This window comes from Panthera onca, chromosome F1, assembly GCF_046562875.1.
Source record: "Panthera onca isolate mPanOnc1 chromosome F1, mPanOnc1 haplotype 2, whole genome shotgun sequence".
Lineage (NCBI taxonomy): Eukaryota > Metazoa > Chordata > Mammalia > Carnivora > Felidae > Panthera > Panthera onca.
Genome location: NC_138355.1, coordinates 66,983,696 through 67,010,942, shown reverse-complemented (window position 1 = coordinate 67,010,942; position 27,247 = coordinate 66,983,696). Strand labels below are relative to the sequence as shown.

The 27,247-nt window shown below is 50.7% G+C and overlaps 2 protein-coding genes across 2 annotated transcripts in view; one reads left to right on the top strand and one right to left on the bottom strand.

Annotated features, from left to right (window-relative positions):
• COPA (coat protein complex I subunit alpha) overlaps nt 1-11,697 on the bottom strand; it is a 45,634-nt gene extending 33,937 nt beyond the window's left edge. The window contains exons 1-4 of the mRNA XM_060644536.3: nt 11,559-11,697; nt 7,997-8,110; nt 7,738-7,811; nt 3,199-3,279 (exon numbers count right to left, since the gene is read on the bottom strand). Coding sequence (XP_060500519.2) covers nt 3,199-3,279; nt 7,738-7,811; nt 7,997-8,110; nt 11,559-11,598 — 309 coding nt within the window. The 5' untranslated portion in view covers nt 11,599-11,697. The remainder of the gene's footprint in view (nt 1-3,198; nt 3,280-7,737; nt 7,812-7,996; nt 8,111-11,558) is intronic.
• Nucleotides 11,698-11,775: 78 nt separating this feature from the next.
• Nucleotides 11,776-26,276, top strand: NCSTN (nicastrin). Its single transcript, XM_060644537.3, has 17 exons — nt 11,776-11,908; nt 13,174-13,278; nt 16,911-17,034; nt 17,537-17,658; nt 18,082-18,227; nt 18,925-19,075; nt 19,342-19,451; nt 19,710-19,862; nt 20,547-20,651; nt 20,823-20,900; nt 21,609-21,781; nt 23,095-23,197; nt 23,332-23,427; nt 23,730-23,817; nt 24,077-24,231; nt 24,464-24,676; nt 25,503-26,276. Exons 1-17 carry the CDS (start codon nt 11,824-11,826, stop codon nt 25,623-25,625), a joined length of 2,130 nt encoding a protein of 709 aa, XP_060500520.1. The 5' UTR covers nt 11,776-11,823; the 3' UTR covers nt 25,626-26,276.
• The last annotated feature ends 971 nt before the right edge of the window (nt 26,277-27,247 follow it).

Sequence of the window (27,247 nt, the reverse complement as noted above, 5' to 3'; positions counted from 1 at the left end):
AATGATTCTCTGAAGGCTGCCGTCCTGCACATGGAAGGATGTTTAGCAGCACAGCTGGATTCTATGCACTAGATGCCAGCAGCCTTCCTTGCTAAGCGCTAACAACAAAAATGCATCTGGACACTGCCACATCCAGACTCTGCCACATCCTCTGGGGGACAAAATCTCCTGTGGTTGAGAACCATGGAAAAGGTAACAGAAGACCGTTCTGGCAGCTCAGCAAGCATTCAATTCATGTTGGCCACCTCCTCCAACCATTCTAAACCTAAAAGCATGACCCCACAGGGTCTTACACTGCACATGATTTCTTCAAAGTCCCAGCAGTGCTGGAGGAAAATTTAGGATGAAAGAATCTGGAGAATGACCTTAATAAAATGTATTTCCTCTATTTTGTTTTGTGCATTAAGAGTCATGCATCAAACCGAGAGCGCACTTGGCTTCATTTCTCTAAAATATGTCCCCCAGAATTAAGTGCCAGCAGGATGGCCTCATCGACAACACCCAGCCACAAGCTCACAGCAAGGTGTGCACTGTTGCTGAGAACTTTTTTTTCCCATCATTTTAAGTGTACTCTTTAATTCCTACCCCCTATTTCACACATTCCCCCCACTCAGCTCCCCTCTGGTAACCATCAGTTTGTTCTCTATAGTTAAGAGTCTGTTTCTTACTTTTTTTCCTTTGCTCATTTGTTTTGTTTCTTAAATTCCACATGAGTAAGATCATACAGTATTTGTCTTACTCAGACTTATATTGCTTAGTATTAAACTGTCTAGCTCCATCCAGGTCATTGCAAATGGTAAAATTTCATTCTTTTTATGGCTAAATAACATTCCCGTGTGTGTGCGCGCGCACACGCACTTCTTTATCCATTCATCTATCAATGGACACTTAGGTTACTTCCATAATTTGGCTACTGTAAATACTGTTGCAACAAACACAGGAGTGCATATATTCCCTTTTATTAGCTTTTGTATTTTGGGGGTGAATATCCACTAGTGTGATTACTGGATCCTAGGGTAGTTCTATTTTTAACTTTTTGAGGAACCTCCATATGGTTTTCCACAGTGGCTGCACCAGTATTCACTCCCACCAACAGTGTACAAGGGTTCTCTTTTCTCCACACCCTCGCCAACACTTGTTTCTTTTGTTGATTTTAGCCATTCTGACAGCTATGAGGTGATACCTCACTGCAGTTTTGATTTGCATTTTCCTGATGATGAGTGATGTTGAGCATCTTTTCAGGCATCTGTTGGCCATCTGGATGTCTTCTTTGAAGAAATGTCTGTTCATGTTTTCTGCCCATTTTTTAATTGGATTACTTGGCTTTTCTGGTGTTGAATTTTATAAACTCTTTGTATCTGGGACACTAACTCTTTTGTCAGATGTCACTTGCAATCTCCCATGCCATAGGTTGCCTTTTAATTTTGTTGATTATTTCCTTCGCTGTACAGAAGCTTTTTATCTTGATGTAGTCCCAACAGCTTACCTTTGCTCTTACTTCCCTCACCTCAGGAGACACACCTTGAAAAATGTTGCTACGGCCAATGCCAAAGAAATTGCCTGTGCCGTCTTCAAGGATTTTTATGGTTTCAGGTCTCACGTTTAGGTCTTTCATCCATTTTGAATTTATTTTGGTGTATGGCGAAAGAAAGTGGTCCAGTTTCATTCTTCTGCATGTTGCTGTACAATTTTCCCAACACCATCTGTTGAGGAGACTGCCTTTTTCCCGCTGTATATCCACTCCTCCTTTGTCAAAGATTAACTGACCATTTAATAGTGGGTTTATTCCTGGCCTCTCTCCTCCATTGATCTCTGTGTCTGTTTTTATGCCAGTACCATGATGTTTTAATTACTACAGCTTTGTAATAGAGCCTGACGTCTGAAATTGTGATAACTCCAGTTTTGCTTTTCTTTTTCAAGATTGCTTTGGCCATTCGGGTCTTTTGTGGTTCCAGACAAATTTTAGCATTGTCTGTTCTAGTTCTGTGAAAAACGCTGGTGGTATTTTGATAGGCATTGCATTCAATCCGTAGACTGCTTTGGGCAGTATGGACCTGTTAACAATATTTGTTCTTCCAATCCATGAGCATGGAATTTCTTTCCATTTCTTTGTGTCTTCTTCAGTTTCTTTCATCAGTGTTTTACAGTTTTTAGAGGACAGGTCTTCTACCTCTTTGGTTAATCATTCTCAAATGTTTTAGTTCTGATTTTTATTATTCTACCCTAAAACTTACTTTTTGAATTTTATAAGAAGATATAAAGTATACTTAGCCAGGAAATTCTCATTTATTTCATTATATTCTTTCTAACTTAATTCAAGAGACTCAGTTTACTAGAGTCAAGAAATGGTACAAATTAAATCTAATAGCATAAGATTATAGAAAGATCCAGCCAGGTTGGGACTGGATTAAGAGACTGGGAGTCTCTAATCTATACGTAACTCGGTATCTGTCTTCTAGGATACCTGATAGATCAAAGAAAGTATGGGGGTGCCTGGGTGACTCAGTTGGTTAAGTGTCCAACTTCGGCTCAGGTCATGATCTCACGGTTCATGAGTTTGAGCCCTGCGTCGGGCTCCGTGCTGCTGATAGCTCTGAGTCTGGAGCCTGCTTCAGATTCTCCCTCTCTCTCTCTCTGCCTCTTCCCCCACTCAAACTCTGTCTCTCCCTCTCTCTCAAAAATAAACGTTAAAAAATAAATAAATAAATAAAATAAAAAAAATAAAAAAGAAGGTATAAAGCCTGGGTAAAGGAAAAGCCTCTACTGTACCCTAAAATCCTAAGATAGAAGCACCTAATTGTTAATGCTTCAAAACATTTGTTAGCTCATCCAAAGGGCATCTAACCTCGACCTCCCTCCAGACACACCTACTTAATAACACCTCACATGGGATCAGTCTGCAAACTTTTATTCACTAGAGCTCAGTAAACCTAAAATCCAGTTTCTACTTTTCCCTACAGAGAATCAATGACTTCCTTATAGAGCCCACTGAACCCAATTAAATTAAATTCAATATAACCCTGAGTGCTTCCTTTTGAAGACAGAAACAAAGCGGAAAGGTCAATGCCACATAGTTTCTAGAAGAGTCACTCCAAAAACTCCACTAATTCTGCTGTCATGGGTTCTTGAAAAGCAAGTAAAGATCCCCACAGGGCAACTGAAGAATGCTCTACAACTAGAGCTCCCATGGCCACTTACGTGATGAAAAAACGTGGTGCGGATGTAGTCTAAATGCCCAAGCAATGTGAAGAGACAGCGCCGAAGCTTGTAATTCCACACCTGCAAAGAGAAATCCATCTAAGGGACTCAGGTTTCTCAACAAGTAAGTTTGCCTTATATTTTTGCATTTCTATATAGGTAGGAACCTTGATAGGAAGTCTCATTTAAGACTTGCTTAAGGTTGGAGGAAAAAAAATCAAAGATGAAAACATAGGTCAGCTAAACACATGGCGACGGGAAAAGGCAAGGCTAGGGGAAATTATGGAAAGGTTTTTCCTTTCTCTGGGGAGAAACCAACTCTACTTACAACAAGATGAGATGTTTGTCCAGGGCTTGACTTGACACTCTTCTTTCTACTGCATAAGTGTGTTCTTAGTTTGAATACTGACCCCCTAGTGTGTTACCCACTATCTTAGCTGAGGATTAAAAAAGCAGGACAGTGGGGCGCCTGGGTGGCTCAGTCGGTTGGGCGGCGACTTCGGCTCGGGTCATGATCTCGCGGTCCGTGAGTTCGAGCCCCGCGTCGGGCTCTGTGCTGACAGCTCAGAGCCTGGAGCCTGTTTGGGATTCTGTGTCTCCCTCTCTCTGACCCTCCCCCATTCATGCTCTGTCTCTCTCTGTCTCAAAAATAAATAAACGTTAAAAAAATAAAAAATAAAAAATAAAAAAAAAAAAAGCAGGACAGATACGATGACTCTAAAGGAAACATTAATGTAACATACAGCATCACCTCCTCCTAGACTGCTACCTTGCTGGCAAATGATACACATACCTTCATGGTCTGTACTTGTCTATCACACAGACTTTAACTCATCACTATGGAAAATACTACCTTGCTCAGTTAGGGTGAACTAAGCAGAAAAACACGATATTCAGATACAAAGTTGAGCCAACTACCAAAGTACCAGGCATCAAGGAACGTAACTGAGAAAGACAGAAATGTGAGCATAGACTCCCATCCAGAAAACCTTCCAAAAAGTTCAAAAATAAGAGGTGAGTTGCCTTTTAAAAAAAAAAACATTTTTAACACCTAATATTTTTCTTATAATCTATCCCCAAGCCACCTAGTTACTATTCTTCACTAAAAATTTTTAAAATTCTCTTTTGTAAGTTACAAAAGGTAATATCATTTCCTGAAACAAATTCGGATAACCTGTAAGTATGATTGTCCAAACATGAATGCAAGCTCCCTAAAGGTGGGGTCCTTGTCCATCATGCTCGGCACTAACCCCCTAGCACCTAACACAGAGGTTAACGCTAGTAGGTGCTCAACAGGTATGTGCAGAAGTGAGAAAAGGTAAACACCACCGAAGGTGAAAGTACTGGAATGCTTTTCCAATGAATTATCTATAAACAAAATACACATACACAGTGCAGTTTGAGTGTCACACAAAAATTAGATCATAACATAAATGCCAGTTGGTAAGTAACTTTTCGCCTTTTACAGAGTTCAGTGTTTATATTAAACTTCCACACTTCCAGGGGCGCCTGGGGGGGCTCAGTCAGTTGGGCATCCAACTTCAGCTCAGGTCATGATCTCACGGTTCATAAATTCAAGCCCCACATCGGGCTATCTGCCATCAGCAGAGCCCCCTTCAGATCCTGTCTCCCGCTCTCTCTCCACCTCCCACACTTGCATGCACGCGCATATGTGTTCTCTCTCTCCCTAAAAATAAACATTTTTCAAAATCTTGCTAAAATTAATTAATTAATAAAACAAACTCGCACACTTACAGGGGTACCTGGGTGACTCAGTCAGTTAAGCGACTGACTCTTGATCTAGGCTCAGGTCACGATCTCGCGGTTTCATGAATTTGAGCCCCACCTTGGGTTCTCCACGGACAGCGCGGAGCCTGCTTGGGATTCTCTGTCTCTCCCTCTCTGCCCCTCCACTGGCACACTCGTGCACTCTCTCTTTCAAAATAGATAAAACGTTTTAAAAAAATAAAAACACCAACTTCCACACTTCCAACTTTGCACTGTCCTGACTGCTTCACAGACTGCTACCGAACTCCAAAACTGTGAATCCATAAAGGCCTGTACGGTTTTGAGAAGCTGGCCACTTACGGCTTCCTGTGAGAACACCACACCCACCAGCTAACCAATGCCCTCATTTTAACAGCTTTATTGAAATATAATTCAAAGCACATGTAACTTAGCCACTAAAAGTACAGAATTCGACGGTTTCTAGTACGTTCAGAGCTGTGCGACCATCACCAGTTTTAGAGCGTTCCCTCACCCCCACCCCCCAAACACTGTACCCATAGCTCTCACTCCCCACTCGTTTCCAACCCCTCCAACCTCAGACAGCCACTAATCTACTTTCTGTCTCTACCGATTTGCCTATCAGGACATTTCATTTACATGGAAAATAATCCTTTTCTAAAACATGTGAATGATTTGGGGAAAAAATCTCTTATCTTACATGTCACTCAGTCTTTTCTTTCTTAAGCAAATTACAAACACCTGAGTTAACCATTCTTGAGCGTCAATGGCCATCAGGAGAAACGACAAATACTTTACTACAATTATTACAATGAAGTGATATTCCTAGAAGCTTCTGAGGTCTATCAGGTGGTTGAGCTTCCACTGGCTGCCCTCAGGATGCGGTGCTAAAAACCTAAAAAAAAAACAGTGCCTCTTTTCTCTGCAGGCAGTCATCACTTGTCATGCCTAAGTTCTGCTGTATAATCTTAAGCTAGCCTCCGAAAAAGACTTTATTCAGTTCCTGGGTTGACTGGATGTACACGCTTAATGAAAACAACATGTGGAAGTAAAGAGAGAAAAATTTTGATTATTTTTTTTAAAGGTTCAAAGCCTCCCACTCCAGTTTTGTCTTTATCAGTCAAGCTTCTTCAAAGAATTGCGTCTATTCTGTTTCCTTCCTTCATATTAAGGCGCTAGGATCACGAATGTCTTCCTAATGAAGCAATCCAAAGGTTACTCGGTCCTTACCTCTTTCTGACCACTTTCTCCTCCTACCCAAAATTCCCTCCTTCCTGGGCATCCAACAGGCTTCTGCTTCTTCCCTCTGGTTCATCTCCAACCTCTAAAATCATTCTTCCCTATATGAACTCTACTTCCTCTATCATAAATGACACCCTGTCTTCTCGTTCCACATCATCCCGGGGTGACACCCTCTACTGCTCTGTTTTGGCTCCCTTCCCCGTGATGACAATCCCCAAATATGACCCCGGTGCAGACACATCTCCACAGACCGTCCCTGAGGTGCTTCAAACTCATCAGTGTCAAGACGGTGTTCGTTAGCCATCTGCTATGGACTGAATGTTTGCGTCCTCCCCCAAATTCATACACTGAAATCCTAACGCCCAAGGCAAAGGCATTACGAGGCGGGGCCTCTGAGGGGCGCTTAGGTCACAAGGGTGGAGGCCTCCCAAACGGTAAGGTAATGTCCTCGTAAGAGACTCCACAGAGATCCCCGTCTCCTTCCACCACGCGAAGACACAGAGAGAGGTCAGCTGTCTGCAACCTAGAAGGAGGTCCTCACCAGAAGCCGACTGGGCGGTCACCCTAATCCTGGACTTCCAGCCTCTGAAGCTGAGAAGTTTCTGTTGTTAATAAGCCGCCCAGGCTGTGGCGTTTTGTCACCGCAGCCTCGACACACTAAGACACCGGCCTCCCCCAGCACTCCAGAGAACCGCACCGCCTCCTGTTTTCCCTTTCCTAGTGGATGGCGCCCCGCACACCCAGTGACCCGAGCTAGAGGCCGGAGACAAATACAGTCAGCTCATTAGTCTCCCCTAACCGCCCCTCCGGCAGACTCACAGACTCCCTTCCCTAAGCTCTCACATCCAACTCTTTGTCTCCATCCGCGTGTACCGTCCGAGGCCAGGCCCTGCTCACCTGCCGCTCGAGCTTATACGACAGTCTCCTAACTGGCACTTCTGCCTCCAGACTTGCCCGCTTCATCCAGTCCTTTCTCTAGACTACTGCTCAGGTAAAGTTTAAAAAAAAAAAAAAGAAATGTGGATCCGATGTCACTCCTCTATTTTAACCCCTTAAATGGCTCCTTCCTATCTGTGTGAGGACACCCAAACTTCTGAGCACTGCAAACAGGTACTGCATGATCTGGCCCCTCTCATCTTCGGGCCCTTCTCTCACCTTCTCTCCAGAGCTTATTCACACACAACTAATTACAGCTTCTCAAACGTATCCACCTGTGCCATGCCTTTTTGTCTTTGTACCTGGACTGTCCTCTATTTCACTTCGGTTCTCTCCCTATTGTATCACTCACCAAACTGCATGTGCTATTATTTCGAGTATACATGTATCTCCTCCCTTAGAATAAAAGCTCCTTGAGAACAGAGATCATTTCTTGTTTTTTTAATTCCCCCAAAATAAAAGTGTCTGGTACACAGTAAGTATTCAATAAACGTTTCCTGGTAACATCAAAAGCCTGAGCTCTGTATGAATGAGAGGTCCTGTTTTTAGTCCCTTCTACGCGTGCCACACCCGACAGCCTGTCCTTTACTCCCAGTCATGACAGACCCTCTGTACCTTAATCTTATAGTCGTCTCCTCCAGAGACAAACAGCGGCTGCTGCTTATGGAAGTCGATGCCTCGTACTGGACCTGGCGAAGGAAGCAGGCGACGCGTGTCAGAGAGCTGTATTTGCTCATCTCTAAAGTGATCCTTATTCAGGAATTTTTGGTTCCGGCCCTTCCGTATTCTTTAATCCTAAAGAAAGTTTACACTACTCCAGAAGACAATAAATACTTAGATCTCTTTAATTCCCTCCTAGAAAGTGTCATCTCACCATCATGTTCATCAAACTTGTCAATAAGGGTACACATCCGATAGTCCCATAACTGGATGACCCCATTGTGTAAACTGGTCAGGATCCAAGGTCTTTTGGGGTGAAAACTGAGCCCTAGAGGGGAAGAAAAGAAAAAAACAAGGAATGATCCAATTAGCTAAGTATGCCCCACAATCCCACCCCCTGTCAATTCAGGTAAGAAAAATGAACATCTAGGTTAATCCTAGGTTCAGATGCTCCTTCGTCGAATGCCAGACGTTATGAATTGTATGCTATTAGGGGCTAGATTTTGTTATATTCCTTTAAATATTGTTGGGCTTTGTTTTAGGATGCTGTGAGGTTGCCTGTTTTATTATTTTTTTAGTTTTTTTTTTAACATTTACTTATTTTTGAAACAGAGAGAGACAGAGCACGAACGGGGGAGGGTCAGAGAGAGAGAGGGAGACACAGAATCTGAAACAGGCTCCAGGCTCTGAGCTGTCAGCACAGAGCTCGACGCGGGGCTCGAACTCACGGACTGCGAGATCATGACCTGAGCTGAAGTCAGGCGCCCAACCGACTGAGCCACCCAGGCGCCCCATGAGGTTGGCTGTTTTAAAGTTCGCTTTTAGTTTTGCTAGTATGGGTCGACAACAGCCTTTAGTCTAGATCTAATTTGGCACCCCTATGAAGGCGATACCACCTGAGGTCTCTAGATGATACCCTGCAGTATTAGGAGGCCTTTCCATTCCAGCGATAGGAACACAAAACTATTCCCAGCTCTAAGTGAGCTCCAGGGGTTCTATCCCAGGCTTGGGGTCATTTCCACACATGCATATGCAGATTAGAAATCAGACAAAGGCTTGACAGGATCCCCTGCAGAACTCCAGTGTTCTGGGCAGCTCCCTCTCTGGTGTTCTGTCCAGCAAATTCTAGCAGTTTGGGCTGCCCTGAACTCTAAACTATGTTTCCACAGTGAGACCACAGGGCTCTTCCCCCTTCCCTATCCTGCAGCCTGGAAACTCTCCAGGTAGTAAGCTAAAAAACACTCACAGGACTCACCTTGTTTATTTCCCTTCTCTCAAGAATCACTCTCCTGCACCGCCTGTTATCCAGTGTCTGAAAACTTTTGATTCACACATTTTGTTCTGTTGTGCAGCTGTTTTAAGGTGAGAAAGTAAATCTCTCTGTTACTCCTTGGAGTAATAGACTGGAAATGGAAGTCCACAGAAGTAACAACTGCTAACAGTTTGGAGTGTATCCTTTCAGACTTCTAACACAGACGGCATCATTTTATCAAAATGGAAATATGTTATGCAAACTTCTCACTTAGCTATGCATCGTGGATCTTATTAAATACACACAAACCTAACCTTTCTTTTTAACAACAGTATAACAACAGCAAAACACAGATGTACCACATTTAAAAATTATTCTAGTGATGAGCATTTAAGTTTTTCCCCCTAACTTTCACCTACTAGAAAATAGGCCCTAAAGAAAATACTTCTATGCGTAATCTAACTTATTTGCATTATAACTGCTTAAGACTAAAGACCTGGAAGTAGGATTGCCAGAAATAGGTATGCGCATTTAACATTTTTATAGATACTACCTTATTTCAAAAAGACCATCAATATACAGTCTCCTTGGATTTCTGAAGGTAACAATTTTGCACACACTGGCTGTTATTGGTTATTTGTTGTTTTGTTTGTTTTACTAATCCAAATTCAAAAGGTTATTTACCTTTTTTTTTTTTTAACATTTCTTTCACTGTTAGTGGAGAATATTTCCATTTTTTTACCGAACACTCACGTTTTTTCTTCTGAATTCTGTTTTTTCCTATTACGTTGTTCATTTTTTTCCATGACGTACAGTAATACTCGTTAAGAGATATTAACTCTCAAATATTCTGACATCTCTTTTCCTCACTTTTCTTTTGCCCATTGAGAAATCAAGAGCAGAAGAGAAAATTCAAGGATTAGGGAGACCACTTCAGCCATCCATAAATTCTTGCTGGCATGCTTCGCTATCAAGACTCCCACGAGACTTAGAAACTGCTCAGAATCAGGGCACCTGGGTGGCTTAGGCGGTTAAGCTTCTGACTCTTGGCTTCAGCTCAGGTCACGATCTCACAGCTCATGGGATCAAGCCCCGCATCAGGCTCCACACTAACAGCCTGCTGGGGATTCTCTCTCTCTCCCTCTCTCTCTGCCCCTCCCCCAGCTGTGCACGTGCTCGTTTGCTCTCTCTCTCTCAAAAAAAAAAAGGGGGGGGTGCACCTGGGTGGCTCAGTTGGTTGAGCGTCCGTCAGCGGCTCAGGTCATGATCTCACGGTTCGTGGGTTCCAGCCCTGTGTCGGGCTTCGAGCTGGCAGCGCAGAGCCTGCTTGCGATTCTCTGTCTCCCTTTCTCTCTGTCCCTCCCCCGCTTGCATGTGTGCGCTCTCTCTCTCTCTCAAAAATAAACATTAAAAAAAATTAAAAAAATTAAGAAAAAAAAAAAACTGCTCAGAATCTATTCTTACATAACAATGGCCTCCAGTTTTTGAGCTACGGAGTATACAGCAGGCACTGTAATAAATGTAGTCATATGCTATCTCATTCTAATTCTCTCTGTAGGAGAATGTTAATTATTCACATTGTACGGATGAGGAACCATATTAAGAAACCTTAATAAGTTGCCCGAGGTCATACAGCTCGTTAGGGAAATGTTTCAGGATTCCAAAGTAAGGCCAGGTGATTCCAAACACCAAGTTCCCAAGCCAACCTGCTCTGCTCTTCTTACTAAATATTCAAATCATATACACATATAGGTACGTATGCATACATATGCACGTACATTTATACACATATGAAATCTCAAGAGACCTTACTTCTCTGCCTTTCCCATTCTAACACTCCAAAAGACTACTACGGCTGTTGCAGTCTTTCGCCCTCCACCCCCATCCACTGATAGTCATGCTTTGGAGTTGCCCCATTTAGGAAATAGGAATGAAGATACCCCGTTAAAATTTGAACTTCAGATCAACAGCGAACGACACTGGAAATTATTTCGTTCTCTGAAATCCAAGTGTGACTTGGCGTCCTGTATTTTATCGGACAACCTTATCAAGCTCAGACTTTACTGGAGTTACAGGTCTCAATGTCCTGTCTCCAGGTAGGAAACAACGCCCAATGGAGGCGCTGGATGTCGATACGGTGCCGCCAAAGCCTCCCTAAGAGAGAGGCAGCCAGTGCTCATTTCCGAAAACGTTAGACGTGGATGCGAACGGCACAGGTCGAGACTCGATCCCCAGGTCCACTCCCTACAACCCGGTCCTCAAAAGGCCGACAGGGACCCAAAGAATCAAAGTCGGGAGCACCGGCCCCCGCAGAAGACGGGAGGGAAGCAAGGGAACGGTGGGGGAGCCGCCGCAGGTCAATCACATCCCGAGGGCATTCCAGAGAAGAGAGGGCTGCAGAACCGCCGCCAGGCCGCCCTCCCTCCTGCCCGTGCGGTGGGCCCGACTCGGCCTCGGTCACTCCCCGAGACAGCACCGCCCCCGACACCCGGTCCTCGAGCTCCCCCTCGTCTTCTCCATTTACCTTTGACCCGCGCGCTCTTGGTCTCGAATTTGGTCAGCATCCTTGAGACCTGCGGCTCCGAGCTGCCGACCCGAGCCCCGCCACTCCCTGCTGCCCTTCGCCTCCCTCCACGTCAGCGCCGCTCCGCCGCGGCTCCCGGAAGCTCCGCGGGCACGAACTTCCGGTCCCGGGAGCTCCGGACCACAGAGACGGCACCAGCGTTGGCCTAGAGAGGCCACTGCCGGGCTGGAGGGGAGGGGAGGCTTCCGCTCAGCCGAGAGGCAAGATGGCCACGGCCGGGGGCGGCTCTGTGGCCGACCCGGGCAGTCGGAGTCTTCTTCGCCTTCTGTCTTTCTGCGTCCTGCTGGCAGGTGAGGCCTCCCCCCGCGCGTGAGCTCCGGTGTGTTAGGAGAGCAGTCGGGACCGGCCGGGTCGCCAGCGCCGCCGTCCCCCCTTCTGGCCCCTCTGCTCCTCTGTGCCCCCACCCTGTAAATCCTTTCTCTTTCGTTCCCACGACAGAAGTCCCCCCCCCCCCCATTTCTTTGCCTGGATTTGATTTGAGGGCCCCTTCTACCCCGCGGCACGTCGTGTCGCCCCATTTCCTCCTCCGGGCCTCTTCCCGGACTTCCAGCCTGACTGTCCGCCTGCCTCGTTTTCCCCACGGCCCGGAGCCACCCCACCCCCTGTCGGAAAGGACAGGTGTCAGTTCAGCCTCTTCCCAGTGCGTTTAGTCGGAGACAAGAGCGGCCTCGTTCTGTGGGTGCAGGGCGGTGGTCAAGCCCTAAAATGCGAACGTGCCTGTATGTAACTATGACCATACCTCCCCTCAAGTTCATATTATCTTTAAAGATTCCCCAGAGGAGAAATTATAGTCGCTCCACACTGTAGCCACACACAGGCGACCTGTGGATGTTAGATTAATTGACAGATCTGTGGCATAAGGTTTCTCCCAATTCTGCTCAGATTCCTGGAAAAATGTCTCAAAGATGTGTTATCGTAATCTATATTCTTAGACTGGCACCCTTTCATTAACGAGGGTGCAAGGTACATGCACATGCAAGGTAGAAAGCAGAATTATGCTCACCCATGCAACCGGAAACCGGGACATCTGAGGTTACGTGCCTTTTCCCTTAGGAAATGAAGTTTTCTTTCTTTTAGCTTTAATATCAGCTGTTCTGATTGGAATTTGTAATAACTTTCTGGGGCACATAGCTGGGCGCATTCATCTGATCCAGTAATGTGTCCAGAAAGTGAGAAGGATGGACATTAATCCCACTTTAGAAAGTATGATGTACTCAGGGGCGCCTGGGTGGCTCAGTCGGTTAAGGGTCCAACTTCGGCTCAGGTCATGATCTCGCAGTTTGTGGGTTCGAGCCCCGTGTCGAGCTCTATGCTGACAGCTCAGAGCCTGGAGCCTGCTTCAGATTCTGTGTCTCCTTCTCTCTCTGTTCCTCCCCTGCTCACGTTCTGTCTCTCTCTCTCTCTCTCTCTCTCTCTCTCTCAATCTCTCTCTCAAAAATAAATAAAGATTAAAAAAAATTTTTAGGAAGTATGATATACCCAAGCCATACGGTGAGCTAAGGACTTGATAGTGCCAATGCCTCTCTTCTTCTAACACTTTTTGTCTTCTGAGCAGGTTTGTGCAGGGGAAACTCAGTGGAGAGGAAGATCTACATCTCCTTAAATAAAACAGCTCCTTGTGTCCGTCTGCTCAACGCCACTCATCAGATTGGCTGCCAATGTGAGTTGAGGCTGGGATTTGTGTTGTGGCCAGTGATTTTTCTTTTTTTTTTCTTTTTTTTTTTTTAACGTTTATTTATTTTTGAGAGACAGAGAGAGACAGAGCATGAGCATGGGAGGGGCAGACAGAGAGGGAGACATAGAATCTGAAGCAGGCTCCAGGCTCTGAGCCATCAGCACAGAGCCCGATGCAGGGCTCGAACTTACGAGCCGTGAGATGATGACCTGAGCCGAAGTCGGATACTTGACTGACTGAGACACCTAGGCACCCCTGTGGCCAATGATGTTTCAATCTGTGCCTTAGATCTCAAGATCCAAGTCCTGCTTGGGAGTCTCAGCACACAAATTAGGCTGTGTGGGTAGGAGGTGACAGAGAGCCATTTGTGAAACCAGGCAAGATAATTAATAGGAGCTAATGCTTAGTAAGTGCTGCTTACTTGAGCCTCGTGCGTGTGCATCTCATTGAACCATCACAACAGCCCCATGAAGTAGATTCTCTTATTGTCCCCATTTTACAAATGACAAAATGGAGACTGCGAGAAGTTGAGTAACTTTCCCAAGATCATCAGGCTATTAAGTGGTGAGGCTAGGAATTGAGCCCCATGGTTCAGGTTCTAAGTCAGGACACTTAGCATCCACTAGTTAAAGTAGAAAACTGTACTGTTTTCTAAGGAGAAAGGAGTCTCATAGTCTATGAGTCCGTCGTCACCTGAACCATCTTTTTGGAACCAAAGTGGACTTCTTTAAGGCAGTAGTCTATTTGAAGGGAAGGCATTGAGAAAGCCAGATAGTTGCAGGAGGAATTAGTGAAGCATTTGGATTCGTCTCTGTGCTTTGTAAATGTGTCCCAAAACAGGGTACCATGACAGTATGGTTATAAAACTGTGGAAGTAGAAAGAGCAGAGATGTGAAGGCCGAACCCCAGTTCCTCTGCTACATAGCCTCCCTTTTTCATATTTTGTTCTGTGAATAATTGCTCTGTCGGAATGTAGTTCTGCGGTAAGCAGGAAACTTAGAGTCAGATCATGGCTTCTTCGTCACCATATCGGTCACCTCTGAATTTCAGTAAATGCCTATAAAAATGGTTAGAACATACCTCATACCTGCACAAAACTGAAAGTCAGACTATCTCCTACATTTATTGATGATGCTGAGTCAGTACTACGGTCTCAGGAGTCCTGCGTGATTGCCTGAAACCTTCTAGTTTGGTAGGCGGACACAGACGCTGCGAAGTGAAGGACGTGATTAATGTGGCAGTTAACTCGTTTCCTGCCCGGCCTTCCATGAGCCGCACTCTGTGTTCACCGTGCCGTGTCCCTGCTGGAGGTAGGTTAACTGGTTCCGAACAGTTCCAAGTAAAATTTTCGGACTCCGTTCTTCAACGGGGTCTGTGCGTGGAAGGGAGCCAGGTCCAAGTGTGGGCTGAGATCAGACTGCTGGTCTTGCTGGAGCTCCACTCTTTGTGCCAAAAGGCTAGGACCCTGTCTTCCTGGAGGTGTGCTCTTAAGATGCCCTCTGTGGGACTGAGTCAGTCGGCTTCGTGTTCTGAGAGCAGCCCCGTGGGAAGCAAAGCAGTAGCCTCTAGGAGTGAGCCAAGTGCCAGCACAGAAAGGAGAGGGGAGGGGCTGGACTCTGGCCACTTCCTCATTAAGAGCTCGTTGCCTTTTCGGCTTATTTCTAAGTCTTGCTTCGTATTTGTCCGTCCCGAGCAAGCTACACCCTCTTTAATTAGGCTTGCTAGCATGGTAAACGTAAGGAGAGAAAGATTTGGTTTGGTTTTCTGATTATACTGCTCTGTTTCTATGGGCTCATTTGATTTTACTTTATTTTATTTTAAAGATCTTATTTTTAAGCAATCTCCACACCCAATGTGGGGCTCAGACCTACAACACAGAGATTAAGAGTCACGTGCTCTACCGGCTGAGCCACCCAGGCACCCCTGTTGGCCCCTTTTAAAGTGTTCAAAGAGGGTTATCTGTTGGTTCCTTTCCTTTCCTTCCTTTTTAAACCTCTCTCCATGGTATGAGATGAATAAGGGTGAAAAAGTTTCTCTTCATGGAAGGCCCAGAAAAAGTAAGCAAGTTACTCTGGACTATACAGTCACCAGTCGGACTCCAGATTAGAATCCAGGTGTTTTATTCCAGCGTCCTGGCTTATCTTTTCCCTGTCCTCCTTGGAGCTGAAGTTATATATATTTTGTTTGTCAGAACAGCTTTTCCTTTTTCCGGGTTTTACATGCCAAGGACTGTTGCCTTTTGTCAGACTTAGAACTGCCGGTGGTAGCTAAGTCTTTATTACGGTTATTCCAGGTCCTGATATTCCTCTAAAGTTTATCGTTATCACCATCCACACGAACTTATTGGGTACTTACCACGTGGAAGACATAGTTGAATGTTGGGGACTTGGGTCCATGTCTCGATTTTGCCAAATCCCACGGAAGAAAACTTCTACCTGGCCGGCAGTCTGGAAGTGCTTAAGGTCTTTGTCTTGTGCACATTATAAATATTTCAGTGCCTTGATCTAGAGCTGTAGTTTTCACGACTGGCTAGGTATAATAAAGAATCACGTGGCAAGTTTTGAAAGTACACGTACCTGGGCCTCACCTTCAGAGACTTTAATTTAGTAGGTCTGAGATAAGGCTCAAGCGTCTGTATTTTTTAAAACTCCACAGTGATTCAACTGGGGTCGAGAACTATTGCTCTAAAACAATATGTGACTTTTCATACGTGATAGGAATTTTCACTGGCGAGAAGGCTCGTGGGGAGATGGTAGGATGTCTCCACGTGGATCACTAGGGACATGACAGGCACTGCTGCATAGAATTCAAGGCATTCTTGACGATGGCTTACCCATCCTTTACCGCAGCGCTGCCCGATCTTTGTCATTTGTGAGATACAGAAAATAGTATTTGTATGGCATCCTGGCATATATGGAGACGTATGATATTTGTAGGGCATCTTCGGGTACCGGGTCACTCTGCTCCTGGCCGGGAGTGACCAGCCTAGGGGTCTCTGGAGACCCTAGGTCCCCAGAAATGAGGGGGGTCAATATCAGCTCGTCCCTAACCCATCAAGACCCATCAGTTGGGAAGCTCTCTTCTAGAGATCTCAAAGTTCTTGAGTAACCCTGCCTAAAACAGGCTAAAAGCAAGTAAAGTCATTCCCAAATAGGGCAAAGGAACGGAGACCCAGGAATTGTCCTCAGGTCAAGGGAGTCTGCACATATGTCTCCACACAGGAAGATTCAGTGCTAGAACTCTGAGCCAGAGATCTAAAGCCTGCCATTTCCTGGCGAAAATACAGGTTTGAAAACCATGCTGTCTCCTCTTCTGGAAATGTGTACATGTGGCTAAATGAGGTTGAGGGAAGAGGGTGAGAGAATGATCGTACGACCTTTCTGAGATTTAGCGAATGAGTAGACTTCTCGGGCTGTCTCGTCCTCCAGTCACTGCTGGTCGCCTTCAGGTGGAGCTGGGGCAGTCAGCTCTTCAGCTCAAGCCCAAGTCTGGAGGTGGCTGCGTTAACCCAGTGTCCGGTGCCATGTTTGGGAGATAAGTGATCTGCAGAATCAGTGAGGCAGAGGCAGAGTCGTCAACTGCGGGAGCTTTAATTTGAGCCCATTCTGTCCTGGCAGCTTCCGTTAGCGGGGACACAGGGATCCTCCACGTGGTGGAGAAAGAAAGGGACCTGCAGTGGGTGCTGACTGACGGCCCCAACCCCCCGTATGTGGTTCTGCTGGAGGGCGAGCTCTTCACCAGGTAAGAACTGTGTGTGCCTTCAGGGAAGCCACAGCCGGGAAGATCTGGGGGGCCATCCCACACTTGTGTATAAGGGTTCGCTTGGCTGCCCTGGTCCGATCAGGGCAGGGGGCGAGAGTGAGTCTCGGAAGAAAACCTGCCCCATCAGAGGAGTCGTCTGGGTGACCTTACAAATAGGGTCCAGTGAGTAAAGACCCCAGGCAGGAGGAAGGGCCCATGGGGCACTCAGGGACAGGGTAGATGAGATGAAGCCGAAGCTCAGGTCGGGTCATAGTCCTCACTTAGGAGTTAGAGACAGAAAAGAGGCAAGAAACGAGTTAACAGTTGGGGTGGGGGGGTTTTCACTTCTTTAGGAGTAGAGTCAACACACCGCGTGTGTTCAACAAGGAGTCAGAGGTTTGGATTCCGTTAGTTTCCCATTTGTTTCCATCCCTGGGGGCAAGATACTGGGCCAGGGGTAACCTTCCCAGTCTTCCTCCATGGCACTCCCTCCCTGTCCCAGGAATCTGATGGAGAAGCTGAAGGGGACAACCAGCCGGATTGCTGGCCTTGCGGTGTCCTTGGCCAAACCCAGGCCTGCGTCGGGCTCCTCTCCTAGTGTGCAGTGTCCCAATGATGGGTTTGGTAAGAGCCCCGGAGGATCAGGGGACCTCCCATCACGCAGAGCTCACTGGTGCTTCAGTCTCGTGTCTTTGGAGGGTCGGAGGGATGCGTCCGTCTGTGTGTAGCGTGAACAGCTGACTCCCAAACAGAAGACAGTGTTTCTTTGTCTTTGCCATTCATTGCTTCCTCTGCTGCTTCCCCTTCGTCCACTTCCCTCCATCCTCCTTTTCTGTCATAGGCCCCGATCCCTAACCAGCCAGCCCAGGGCGCCCTGATACCAGTGTCTGTTTCCCTGTAGGTGGTGACGGGTCGATGCTTGCTTCCTTGAGTCCCCCTTTCCTTTGGAGCTCTTGGTCCCAGCCCTACGATATCCTAGCCTTCCTCCCTCACTCAGGCCCCGAATGCTTAGTGTCCCAACAGCCGGTCCCCCGTCCTCCCCTTCAGGCATTTACTCCAACTCGTATGGGCCAGAATTTGCTCACTGCAGAGAAATCCCGTGGAACCCCCTAGGCGACGGCTTGGCTTATGAAGACTTTAGCTTCCCCATCTTCCTTCTTGAAGATGAAAATGAAACCAAGGTCATCAAGCAGGTAACGGCTGCCAGCTCCTAGCAAAGAGAAATCTCGTAGGCGCTCCGCCCGCCTGGAGGGCTCGTCCACCAGGGCACCTCTGCATGGTAGATGCTCCAAGAAAAGCCAATACGTTTATTTTTCTCGCCTGTCCCTTCCCATTTCTCTCCTGCCTCTTCTTCCAGCATTGATGGCTATTAGGCTGGAAGAGAACATAAACTCTACTTGACCTGAAATACGCTGTGCCTGGTTAGGAACCCCGAGTGTGGGAAAAAGGTCATCAGACTGGGAGCTGCGAGAGATTCAGCTCAGAGGCTTCTGAATGTTCTGAATTACAATAATCTTTAATTCTGGCCTCGCTTCTTTGTTTTGACCTGTAGAGCGGTTAGATTTGTTCCAAAGTTACATGGTGAGTTGATGTCCAAGCTGTCTTGAATTTGGTTTTTGATATTTGGTTCAGCACAGTTGGCAGCTAATCACGTTGGGAACTTGGGCCAGGCTGTTTGGGATGGGGACACTCCGTCCGCCCCAACTCAGTCATTGAGTCTGTGCCCCTTCGCATCTCTTGGTGAGGTTTTCTCTCGGACCTTACACATCCTGGCTTTGTACTATAGCTCAGGGACTGACGAGCGAGCGTCGGGGTAGGGCCGGGCCCTCCTGGGAAGCAGGGGAGGGATTCTACGCGAGCTGCCTCAGCGGGGCCCGTCTCCCCTCCTAGTGCTATCGCGATCACAACCTGAGCCCCAACGGCTCAGCGCCCACCTTCCCGCTGTGCGCCATGCAGCTCTTCTCCCACATGCATGCTGTCATCAGCACTGTCACCTGTATGCGGCGCAGCTCCATCCAGAGCACCTTCAGCATCAACCCAGGTAGGACAGACCCGAGGCCCGGCGGGTGTGCTGGGGACCTGGGAAGGGGGGAGCTCAGGCAGGGAGCACGGGGCGAGAGAGGCGGGAACAATTCCCAACAGTTGAGGCCACTTGTCCCTGCAGGGGACAGGGCAGAGAAACCAACCTAAAGCAGTGGAGGCAGGAAATGATTGACAGGGTCCACGGGGCAGCAGTCAGAGGCGTCTCCAGGCCTTCTCTGTGGCTTCTCCCTAATTTCTGTCGCTCTCTCGCTTTGTCCTGCTCAGAAATCGTCTGTGACCCCCTGTCCGACTACAACGTGTGGAGCATGCTTAAGCCTATAAATATATCCGGGGCATTAGAGCCTGATGACAGGGTTGTGGTCGCTGCCACCCGGGTGAGTGCGGGTCCCTGGTCAGGGTGGACAGGGCTGGCGCCAAAAGGGCTGGGGGGCCTCTTGCGGGCGTATCACGTTTCAGAGTCGCTGTGCTGGGGAGCCTCCAGGGAAGAGGGGTCTGGGCCGTGGGGCCCCCTCGTATGGCCATTGTCCCAGGACACACACATTCCCTTGGCTGGAATAGGAGAGGGAGCCTGGGGCCCGGTCCTAATTGCCATTTTCAAAGCCTACCTCCCCTGCCTTTTCCACTGTACCCAGCTGGACAGTCGTTCCTTTTTCTGGAACGTGGCCCCAGGGGCTGAAAGTGCCGTCGCCTCCTTCGTCACCCAGCTGGCTGCCGCTGAAGCTTTGCAGAAGGCACCTGATGTGCTGACCCTTCCCCGCAATGTCATGTTTGTCTTCTTCCAAGGGGTAGGGGCTCTTCTGCTGGGGTAGGCGGGGAGGGGCAGGACAGCAGGGAGGGTAAATGTGAGAGTGGCTATCGTTTGGGGACGATCCGGGCGCTTGACCTGAGTTGTCATTCAGCAAAGAGCTTCTGGAGATGTCTCCACGTGTCTCCCCCCAGAGTCACACATCTTAGGAAGCTTTCACACCCTGGCCTGGGATCGGAATCGGTGTGCTGCCCGCCCCCTCGTGCCCCGTTGATGCGATCTCTGGGAGGCAGCCTTTTGCTTTTATTCTCTGGACTCTTTCACTGCCACTTCCACCCAAGAGCCCTGAGGCTCCTGCCCCCTCCCCCCACTGCCCCCGCAGCCTGGCCTTGGAATAAGGGGAGGGCAGCCGCGGCTGCGTCGGCGGAGGGGAGGGAGAGGCAGGAAGCAGGCACATAACAGCTGATGTTCGCCTCGGGCCTTTACCGAGGCTGCTCTCCCCGTTTCTGGGCTCGAGAAGTCCTGTGATGCACACACGTGAGGAAAAGTCACAGCTGGGAGGCCGGGCAGGGAGGCGGGTGAGGTCACGTGACTGCGTAAGCCGGCCAGCACTTGCGGTGACACGAGACCGCAGCCTTCGTGCCTTGAGCCCTGGTGATCTGGCCTCCGGAGACTGAGCCTGCCCCGACCCTTGGGAATCTCTGTTCCTTGTCTTCGCCGTCAGGAGACCTTTGACTACATCGGCAGCTCCAGGATGGTGTACGACATGGAGAAGGGCAAGTTTCCTGTGCAGTTAGAGAACATTGACTCGTTCGTGGAGCTGGGACAGGTGTGCTGCGTGTGCCCTCCTCCCCCTCCCCCTCCCGCCTCCTCCTCCGCTGTTCGTTGTCCTCCTTGCCACTGCCTCTTCCCTGACTTTTCTCTGACCTTCCTCCTTCCTCTGGTCTCGGGGCACGGGCCCCCGCGGGCAGCCAAGTGTTGTTTCTTCATCCTCCCCCAGGTGGCCTTAAGGAATTCTCTAGAGCTCTGGATGCACACAGACCCCATGTCCCAGAAAAATGAGTCTGTACACAATCAGGTAATCTGAGCATCTTTCCGCCTCACTCTGTTCCAACGGCTCAGAATGTGGGCACCCCTCACCCGGGCCTGACCCCCGCCACCCCCCAGGGCCTGTGAGACAGGACCTCAGGCGGGGTACCAGCTCAAGGATGAACAGCGTGGCTGTTCCAGCTCCGCAGGAAGCGCCGTGAGCGCAGCTCGTGGCCCCGGTTCCCTGGGGCGGGCGGTTCCCCGCCTCCGTGCCCCGCAGAGGGCCCGGGAGTGACCGGCCCCTCCCTCTCTGCTGCCCAGCTGTCCGGGCTGCCCTGCTCGCTTCCTGGCTGTGTCGGACCCTCTACCCAAACCGTCCTCCAGGCTCCTCACTACTTGTTCAAGACCCTCCCTCCTCTCAGCGTCCAGCTTTGGGCCTGTTTCTCTCATGGGGTTCCTGCCACTCCAGTGTCCGCGCCCTCCCCGCCCTGGGCTCCTGGGTGGCCCTTGGTGTCGTTTGGCGTTGTTACTTGTTCCTCCAGTTCGGCCAGAGTAGGAAATTAGGCGTCTAGTGAGGATGACACAGCTGGAGTTGCAGGACATTCAGAGCCTGGATCCTGAAAGGCTTGAGGAGTTGGGGTGCAGGAGGGCCGGGGGCAGCACCACGAGCTGGGGACGTGGCGGGAGCGTCGTGGGCCTAGAAGATGTGTCCGGCTTCCCTGTCCGCAGCCTCCCCTGAGCTACCCCTCCCCGCCAGGTGGAGGCCCTCCTGAGCACCCTGGAGAAGAGCGGGGCCGGCGTGCCTGCTGTGGTCCTCCGGAGGCCGAACCAGTCCCAGCCCCTCCCGCCGTCTTCTCTGCAGAGGTTTCTTCGGGCTCGGAACATCTCTGGTGTCGTCCTTGCCGACCACTCTGCTGTCTTCCATAACCAGTAAGAGCCACCGAGCCCACACCCTCTTCCTTCTCCCAGAGAATCTGTCCTGTGGTCTGGGGTCCAGAGGGGGGAGTGTCTCCTGTGTCAGGAAAGATCACCACTCCCGTCTCCCCTCTCCCCACAGCACCCCTCCAAATCTCAGGTCAATTTGTGTTCTTTGCTCAGTGACCTGTTCGCACCTAAGCCGGTCGCCTCGTGTGACTTGATGTCATCTTAGAACACGGGCCCCCTCAGCCTTTCCGTGCTTGGTCCGCCTCCCCCAGCTCTCCCGAGGCCTGGGTCCTTGGGGCTGCCAGCAGAGGGCAGCATCCCCAACAGGAGCGCCCTGAGGACAGCGAGCTGGCCGGGTCTGGGGCCTGCCCAAGGGTGCCGAGCGGGACGCAGGCAACACTCACACTCTGAAATGTAACGTGTTCTTGCCTTTGGGGTAAAAGCGTCCCCTGTGCTGAGGGGACTCCAGAGATACGGGGTGAGGCTCTGTTAGTCACCTCTCTCCTGGTCCTGGGCACCCCAAAGAGCCCCTAACGTAAGCCCTGGGCTCATGGGACTTCTTACTCGGGCCAGATTGCTAGGTTCCCAGCTTCCCTCCCCTCTTCCATGAGGCCAAATGGGTTTCTGAGTAACACTGCTGATGCTCTGGCTCTCCGACCCCAGCCAAGGAGCACCTTCTTGCTTATTTAGGGCTGGGACACTTCCAGCACCTGAGGTCAGCCGACCCCGGCATCGCTTCGGGGTGAAGGGATAGTCCTCATTTGCACACATTTGGCCTTGATTCTATGTGGGGCCGTCATCTGTTGGTGCTGAAGGCTGGGAGCTCTCCTCTAAGCTTCTCTTCTAAGCTCTGCCTTCACGGGGCTCCCCAGGGAGCATACAGTGCTTGGACCCAGGGCAGTGTCGTGTGTCTGGGAAAGACCCGTTCATCCCCCTCGGCCCCCAGGCACCCTCAATGTTCACGTTCATTGGAACCGTCATCCAACCTCTGGTGATGTGGGGCGTGCTCCCCAAAAGTCCTCTCAGCCGTCTCCAGCCCAAACTCTGGGGAAGTATCTCTTCTGTTTGAAGACCTCCCAGGAAGGGAGTCTCCTGCCTTCTGATCTCATCTGCCTCTTCTACCTTGTCTCTCCGGAAGGTCCTTGTATTTCACTGCTCTGCCTCTCCACACCCTCTTCAGTATGGGACCCTCATTTTCTGTTCCTTCCCCCCGGATGATGAAAAGACACGCCAGGCTCCTACATGAAGGGCCTGTGAGGGAGGACCGGGGCAGGGCCCTGGCTGAGTGTGGCCGAGGCTCATGCCCGCTCTCCCGGCAGCTATTACCAGAGCATTTACGACACAGCGGAGAACATTAACGTGAGCTACCCCGAGTGGCAGAGCCCCGAAGAGGACCTCAACTTTGTGACGGACACTGCCAAGGTAGCACTCGCCCGGGTTGGCCGGGAGCGTGGGGAACACAGCGAAGATGGTTAGAAGGTCTTCTAGGTGGTTAGACCATCTTGTAGAGGGTAGAAGAGGTGGGCCGTTCAGCCCCCCCTTCCCGCCTGCCACAGGCCCTGGCGGATGTGGCCACGGTGCTGGGACGTGCCCTGTACCAGCTGGCAGGAGGAACCAACTTCAGTGACACCATTCAGGCCGATCCCCAAACGGTAAGGGCAAGCGGGGCCCGCCTCCTCTCCGGCTCTGCGCACGCGGCAGGCCGTCCCGTCTGCACTGCACTTAACCCCTTCTCCCAAACCTGGGAGTCCAGCATGCCAGCGCGTGCCAGCGAGGCTTCCTGCTGCGCCAGGGCGCTCCCGGTGGGCCTCCGGCATCCTTGTGAGCCAGCCTCTGCGTCCCCAGCCCCAGAGTCCCTGGCCGACCCGGCTCCCGCCCTGCGACAGGGTCTCCACTGAGAGCTCTGCTTGGCTCTGGGTCACGGGCTTGTTGACTCTCACTGTCCCAATCCTAGGTCACTCGCCTGCTCTATGGGTTCCTGGTCAGGGCCAACAACTCCTGGTTCCAGTCCATCCTCCGGCAGGACCTGAGGTCCTACTTGGGTAAGCACGCGCTGGGGGAATGGCACCCTTAGCCGAGGCAAGAGATGGAAAAAGTCATCAGCTTGGTTTAATCTCTGCTGTTTTTTTTTCCTTCTCCTTTCCTTTCCTTCTCCCCTGTTTTCCTTTCTTTCTCCTGATACATGTGGGATCCGTTCCCTTCTCTTCTCTGGCTCCCGTCAACCTCGGGCTCTTCCTTCCCCTCCCACCCGCACCCACCTTCCACCCTCCAAACCCTCCCTTCCCTGTGCTCTCCACTCAGGTGATGGGCCTCTTCAGCATTACATCGCCGTCTCCAGCCCCACCAACACCACCTACGTGGTACAGTATGCCTTGGCGAATCTGACTGGCCAGGTGGTCGACCTCCCCCGAGAGCAGTGCCAGGATCCAAGTAAAGTCCCCAGTGAAAACAAGGATGTGAGTGGGAGTGGGAGTGGGTGTCGAAGGTGCCCCGAGGGCCCCGTACCCCCAGGGGAAGTTGGACAGCGTCCTAGGCCCAGTTGGACCCAAGGAGTTGGGATGCAAAGGCGGAGGGACGCGGCCCCTTGAACTTGAGTGTTGGAGGGCAGGAGCCTGGGCAGAAGCACGGCGTGGCCGGGGTGAGAGAGGATCGCCTCAGCCCCGCCCTGTGGCCGGTCTTCCGTTGCAGCTGTATGAGTACGCGTGGGTTCAGGGCCCTCTGAACTCCAACGAGACGGACCGGCTGCCCCGCTGTGTGCGTTCCACGGCGCGACTGGCCAGGGCCCTGTCCCCTGCCTTTGAACTGAGGCAGTGGGGCTCTACTGAATACTCCACATGGACTGAGAGCCGCTGGAAAGACATCCGGGCCCGCATATTTCTGGTAGCCAGCAGAGAGCTGGAGGTGAGCCGGGAGGGGCATGCCAGAGACCGCCCTGCCCTCTTTCTGTTGCCTCTTACCTCTTAACTGCTGCCATCTCCCATTTGCCACAAAAACCTACTGCCGCTCTGTCCCCTGTCCGCCGGCACGCCCCATCGCGAAGTCTGTCTTCACCGACAGAGTGAGTGTGTGTTCACGCCGGAGGTGGGCTCCCGCCAGGAGGAGGGCCCCCCAGAGGAGCTCCTCACCCTGCAGCGTCCCCACAGCTCCCCTCCCAGCTGGGATTTCCAGCTGCTGGCACTAGGGTGTGCATGGGCGCCATGGTTTATTGAGTCCCCATCACCAGCATGTCAGAGTTGCCACCGGAGAGTTGCCACCAAAGTCATGGATCTTAACTTCAAGACGCTGAAAATCTAGGGGCTCCGGGGTGGCTCAGTAGGTTAAACGTCTGACTCTTGGTCTCAGCTCAGGTCATGATCCCACAATCCTGTGAGTTCGAGCCCCGTGTTGGGCTCTGTGCTGACAGCATGGAGCCTGCTTGGGATTCTCTCTCTCTCTCCTTCCCTCTCTCTCTCTCTCTCCCTCTCTCTCTCTCTCAAGTAAATTTTTTTAAAAAAAGATACTTAAAATCTTAGTAATACAAAGTGGAGGAAGAACAGGGATACTCCTCTTTTCGAACGGAGCCACTCCGTCTTCCAGTCGGGAAGACCTTGTCTGTGATTGCTCAGCACTCGGTGCCTGGAGCCAGCTCTGGGATCCCGAGGTCCTGGCTCCCAGCCCCAAGCGGTGATCCAGAACCACGCTGGGCTCTGACAGCGTCTCTCTCCCTCCCTGCCCACGCCTCCCGCAGTTCATCACCCTGATGGTGGGCTTCGGCATCCTCGTCTTCTCTCTCGTCGTCACCTACTGCATCAACGCCAAGGCCGACGTCCTTTTCATCACCCCTCGGGAGCCAGGAGCCGTGTCTTACTGAGAGGAGCCCAACTCCTGCCCGCTCTACCGTTCACATCCTAGGCCACTTGTCCCACGGGGACATAGGCCACTAGCGTGTCACTGGAACCTCTCTGGGCCTGCTTAGACTGGAATTAACATGAACAAGTAGAACTGCCCCAAAGAGAGAGAAACAAGTTCCCTCTCCTCTCCAGCTCCCCCTACCTGTCTCCCCTTCCTCACCCCTGCCCGATTCCGGGAGGGCAAATAGAAGCTTCTCGCTCCTGTTTGACTCCTAACTGCCCGCCCTAATTTACCCTTCTTCGGGGTCCCTCTTCCCTTCTCACCCTGCCCTAGACCGCCCCCTACTCCCCACCCCACCCGAGTCCCAGCTTTCCCGACCAGGAAGGACACAAAGGCTGAATGCCAGGAACAAACCACAAGGAAGCCCCGAGGTGCAGGCCAGGCGATCTGTCTCCCTCCTGCTGTCCTGTCTCCAGACCTGTAGACGGCACCTCGGGGAGGGTGTGCTGCCGGGTCACCTCCAGCCCTCAGTGCTAGCTGTGGTTTTATTAAGCTGTAATACCTATTTTTGTTGTTTTCTTTTTCCGTGCGTGTGCGTGCGTGTGTGTGTGTGTGTGTGTGTGTGTAAATATATAAATAGCAAGTTTCATTAAAAGACTATCCCTCATGACCTGTATGTGTCATTCTTGCGTGCCCTCCTGCTCGGTGACCTCAGACTGGAAGTCATGAAATTGTTACCACGTGCTCCCTCCGGGTCTCCAGAGGCCCAAGGAGTGCGGCTCTGTCAGAGACAGTGGAAGCCCTCAAAGCGGGGCTCCCATGGAGCCTTGGAACCCCGGCTTCCCCCTCGTAAGAACCGCGTTAGCATCGTTGACCCTCCCACTTTCCATTCGACAGACGTTTCTTTGTTCACTTTGAGACACTGGCTGGGCTGCGGAAATTTAGGGGACGCAGCCCCGACCCTGAGTGGCTGGCAGTTGGGGTGAGGGGAGAAACCGGTGCAATCCGGGGTGATCACGTGCGGCCTCTCCGGAGTGCTCCGGTAACGCACAGAAGGACTCCGGGCACTGGGGGTGGCATCCGGGAAGGCTGCTCAGAGGAGGAGGCATCTGGATTGCAGGCTGTGCAGTTCAGCTGTGGAAGCACAGGGCCTTGAAGGCACGGGCCACGTTTGGGAACGGTAAGTCATGCGGGGTGCTGCAGGAGAGGGGGCTGGGCCTGGGTCACGGAGGGCCCGTGGCGGCCTGCCGAGCAGTTTGGGCCTTCTGTTGCTGGTGGGCATTTTGCAGACGGAAGCGAAGGTGGCTTTGGACTCTCCTAGAAAGAGAACCTTGGCTCTGGGAACACCCTAGCGCCCTGGGTCTTCATGGAGCAAAGTTCCGGGTCGTAGCCGCACAGCTAAACGAAGGCCGCAGCTGAGTCACTGGAAGGGAAGACCCCTCAGGAGTGGCGCTGGAGGCCAGCCCTCTCCCCTCCCCGCGGCCCTGCCGCCCACGAGACAGATGAGCCGGGAAGGACCAGCTCCGGGCCCCTTACCTTCCCGAGTCTCGCCACACCCCGCCGAGGAGGCGATTTGCTCCAGGTTTCTCTCTGCGTTCCCTCGGGGGGGGGGGGGGCACGTTTGGGGGGCCGGGATGTGGA

Bases quoted from the DNA above. Each gene is read 5' to 3' on its own strand.
- NCSTN (XM_060644537.3), top strand. From the start codon at position 11,824: ATGGCCACGGCCGGGGGCGGCTCTGTGGCCGACCCGGGCAGTCGGAGT. The intron at 21,782-23,094 runs GTAAGAGCCACC...CTCTCCCGGCAG, and splicing joins TCTGCTGTCTTCCATAACCA to CTATTACCAGAGCATTTACG. The intron at 24,232-24,463 runs GTGAGTGGGAGT...CTTCCGTTGCAG, and splicing joins TCCCCAGTGAAAACAAGGAT to CTGTATGAGTACGCGTGGGT.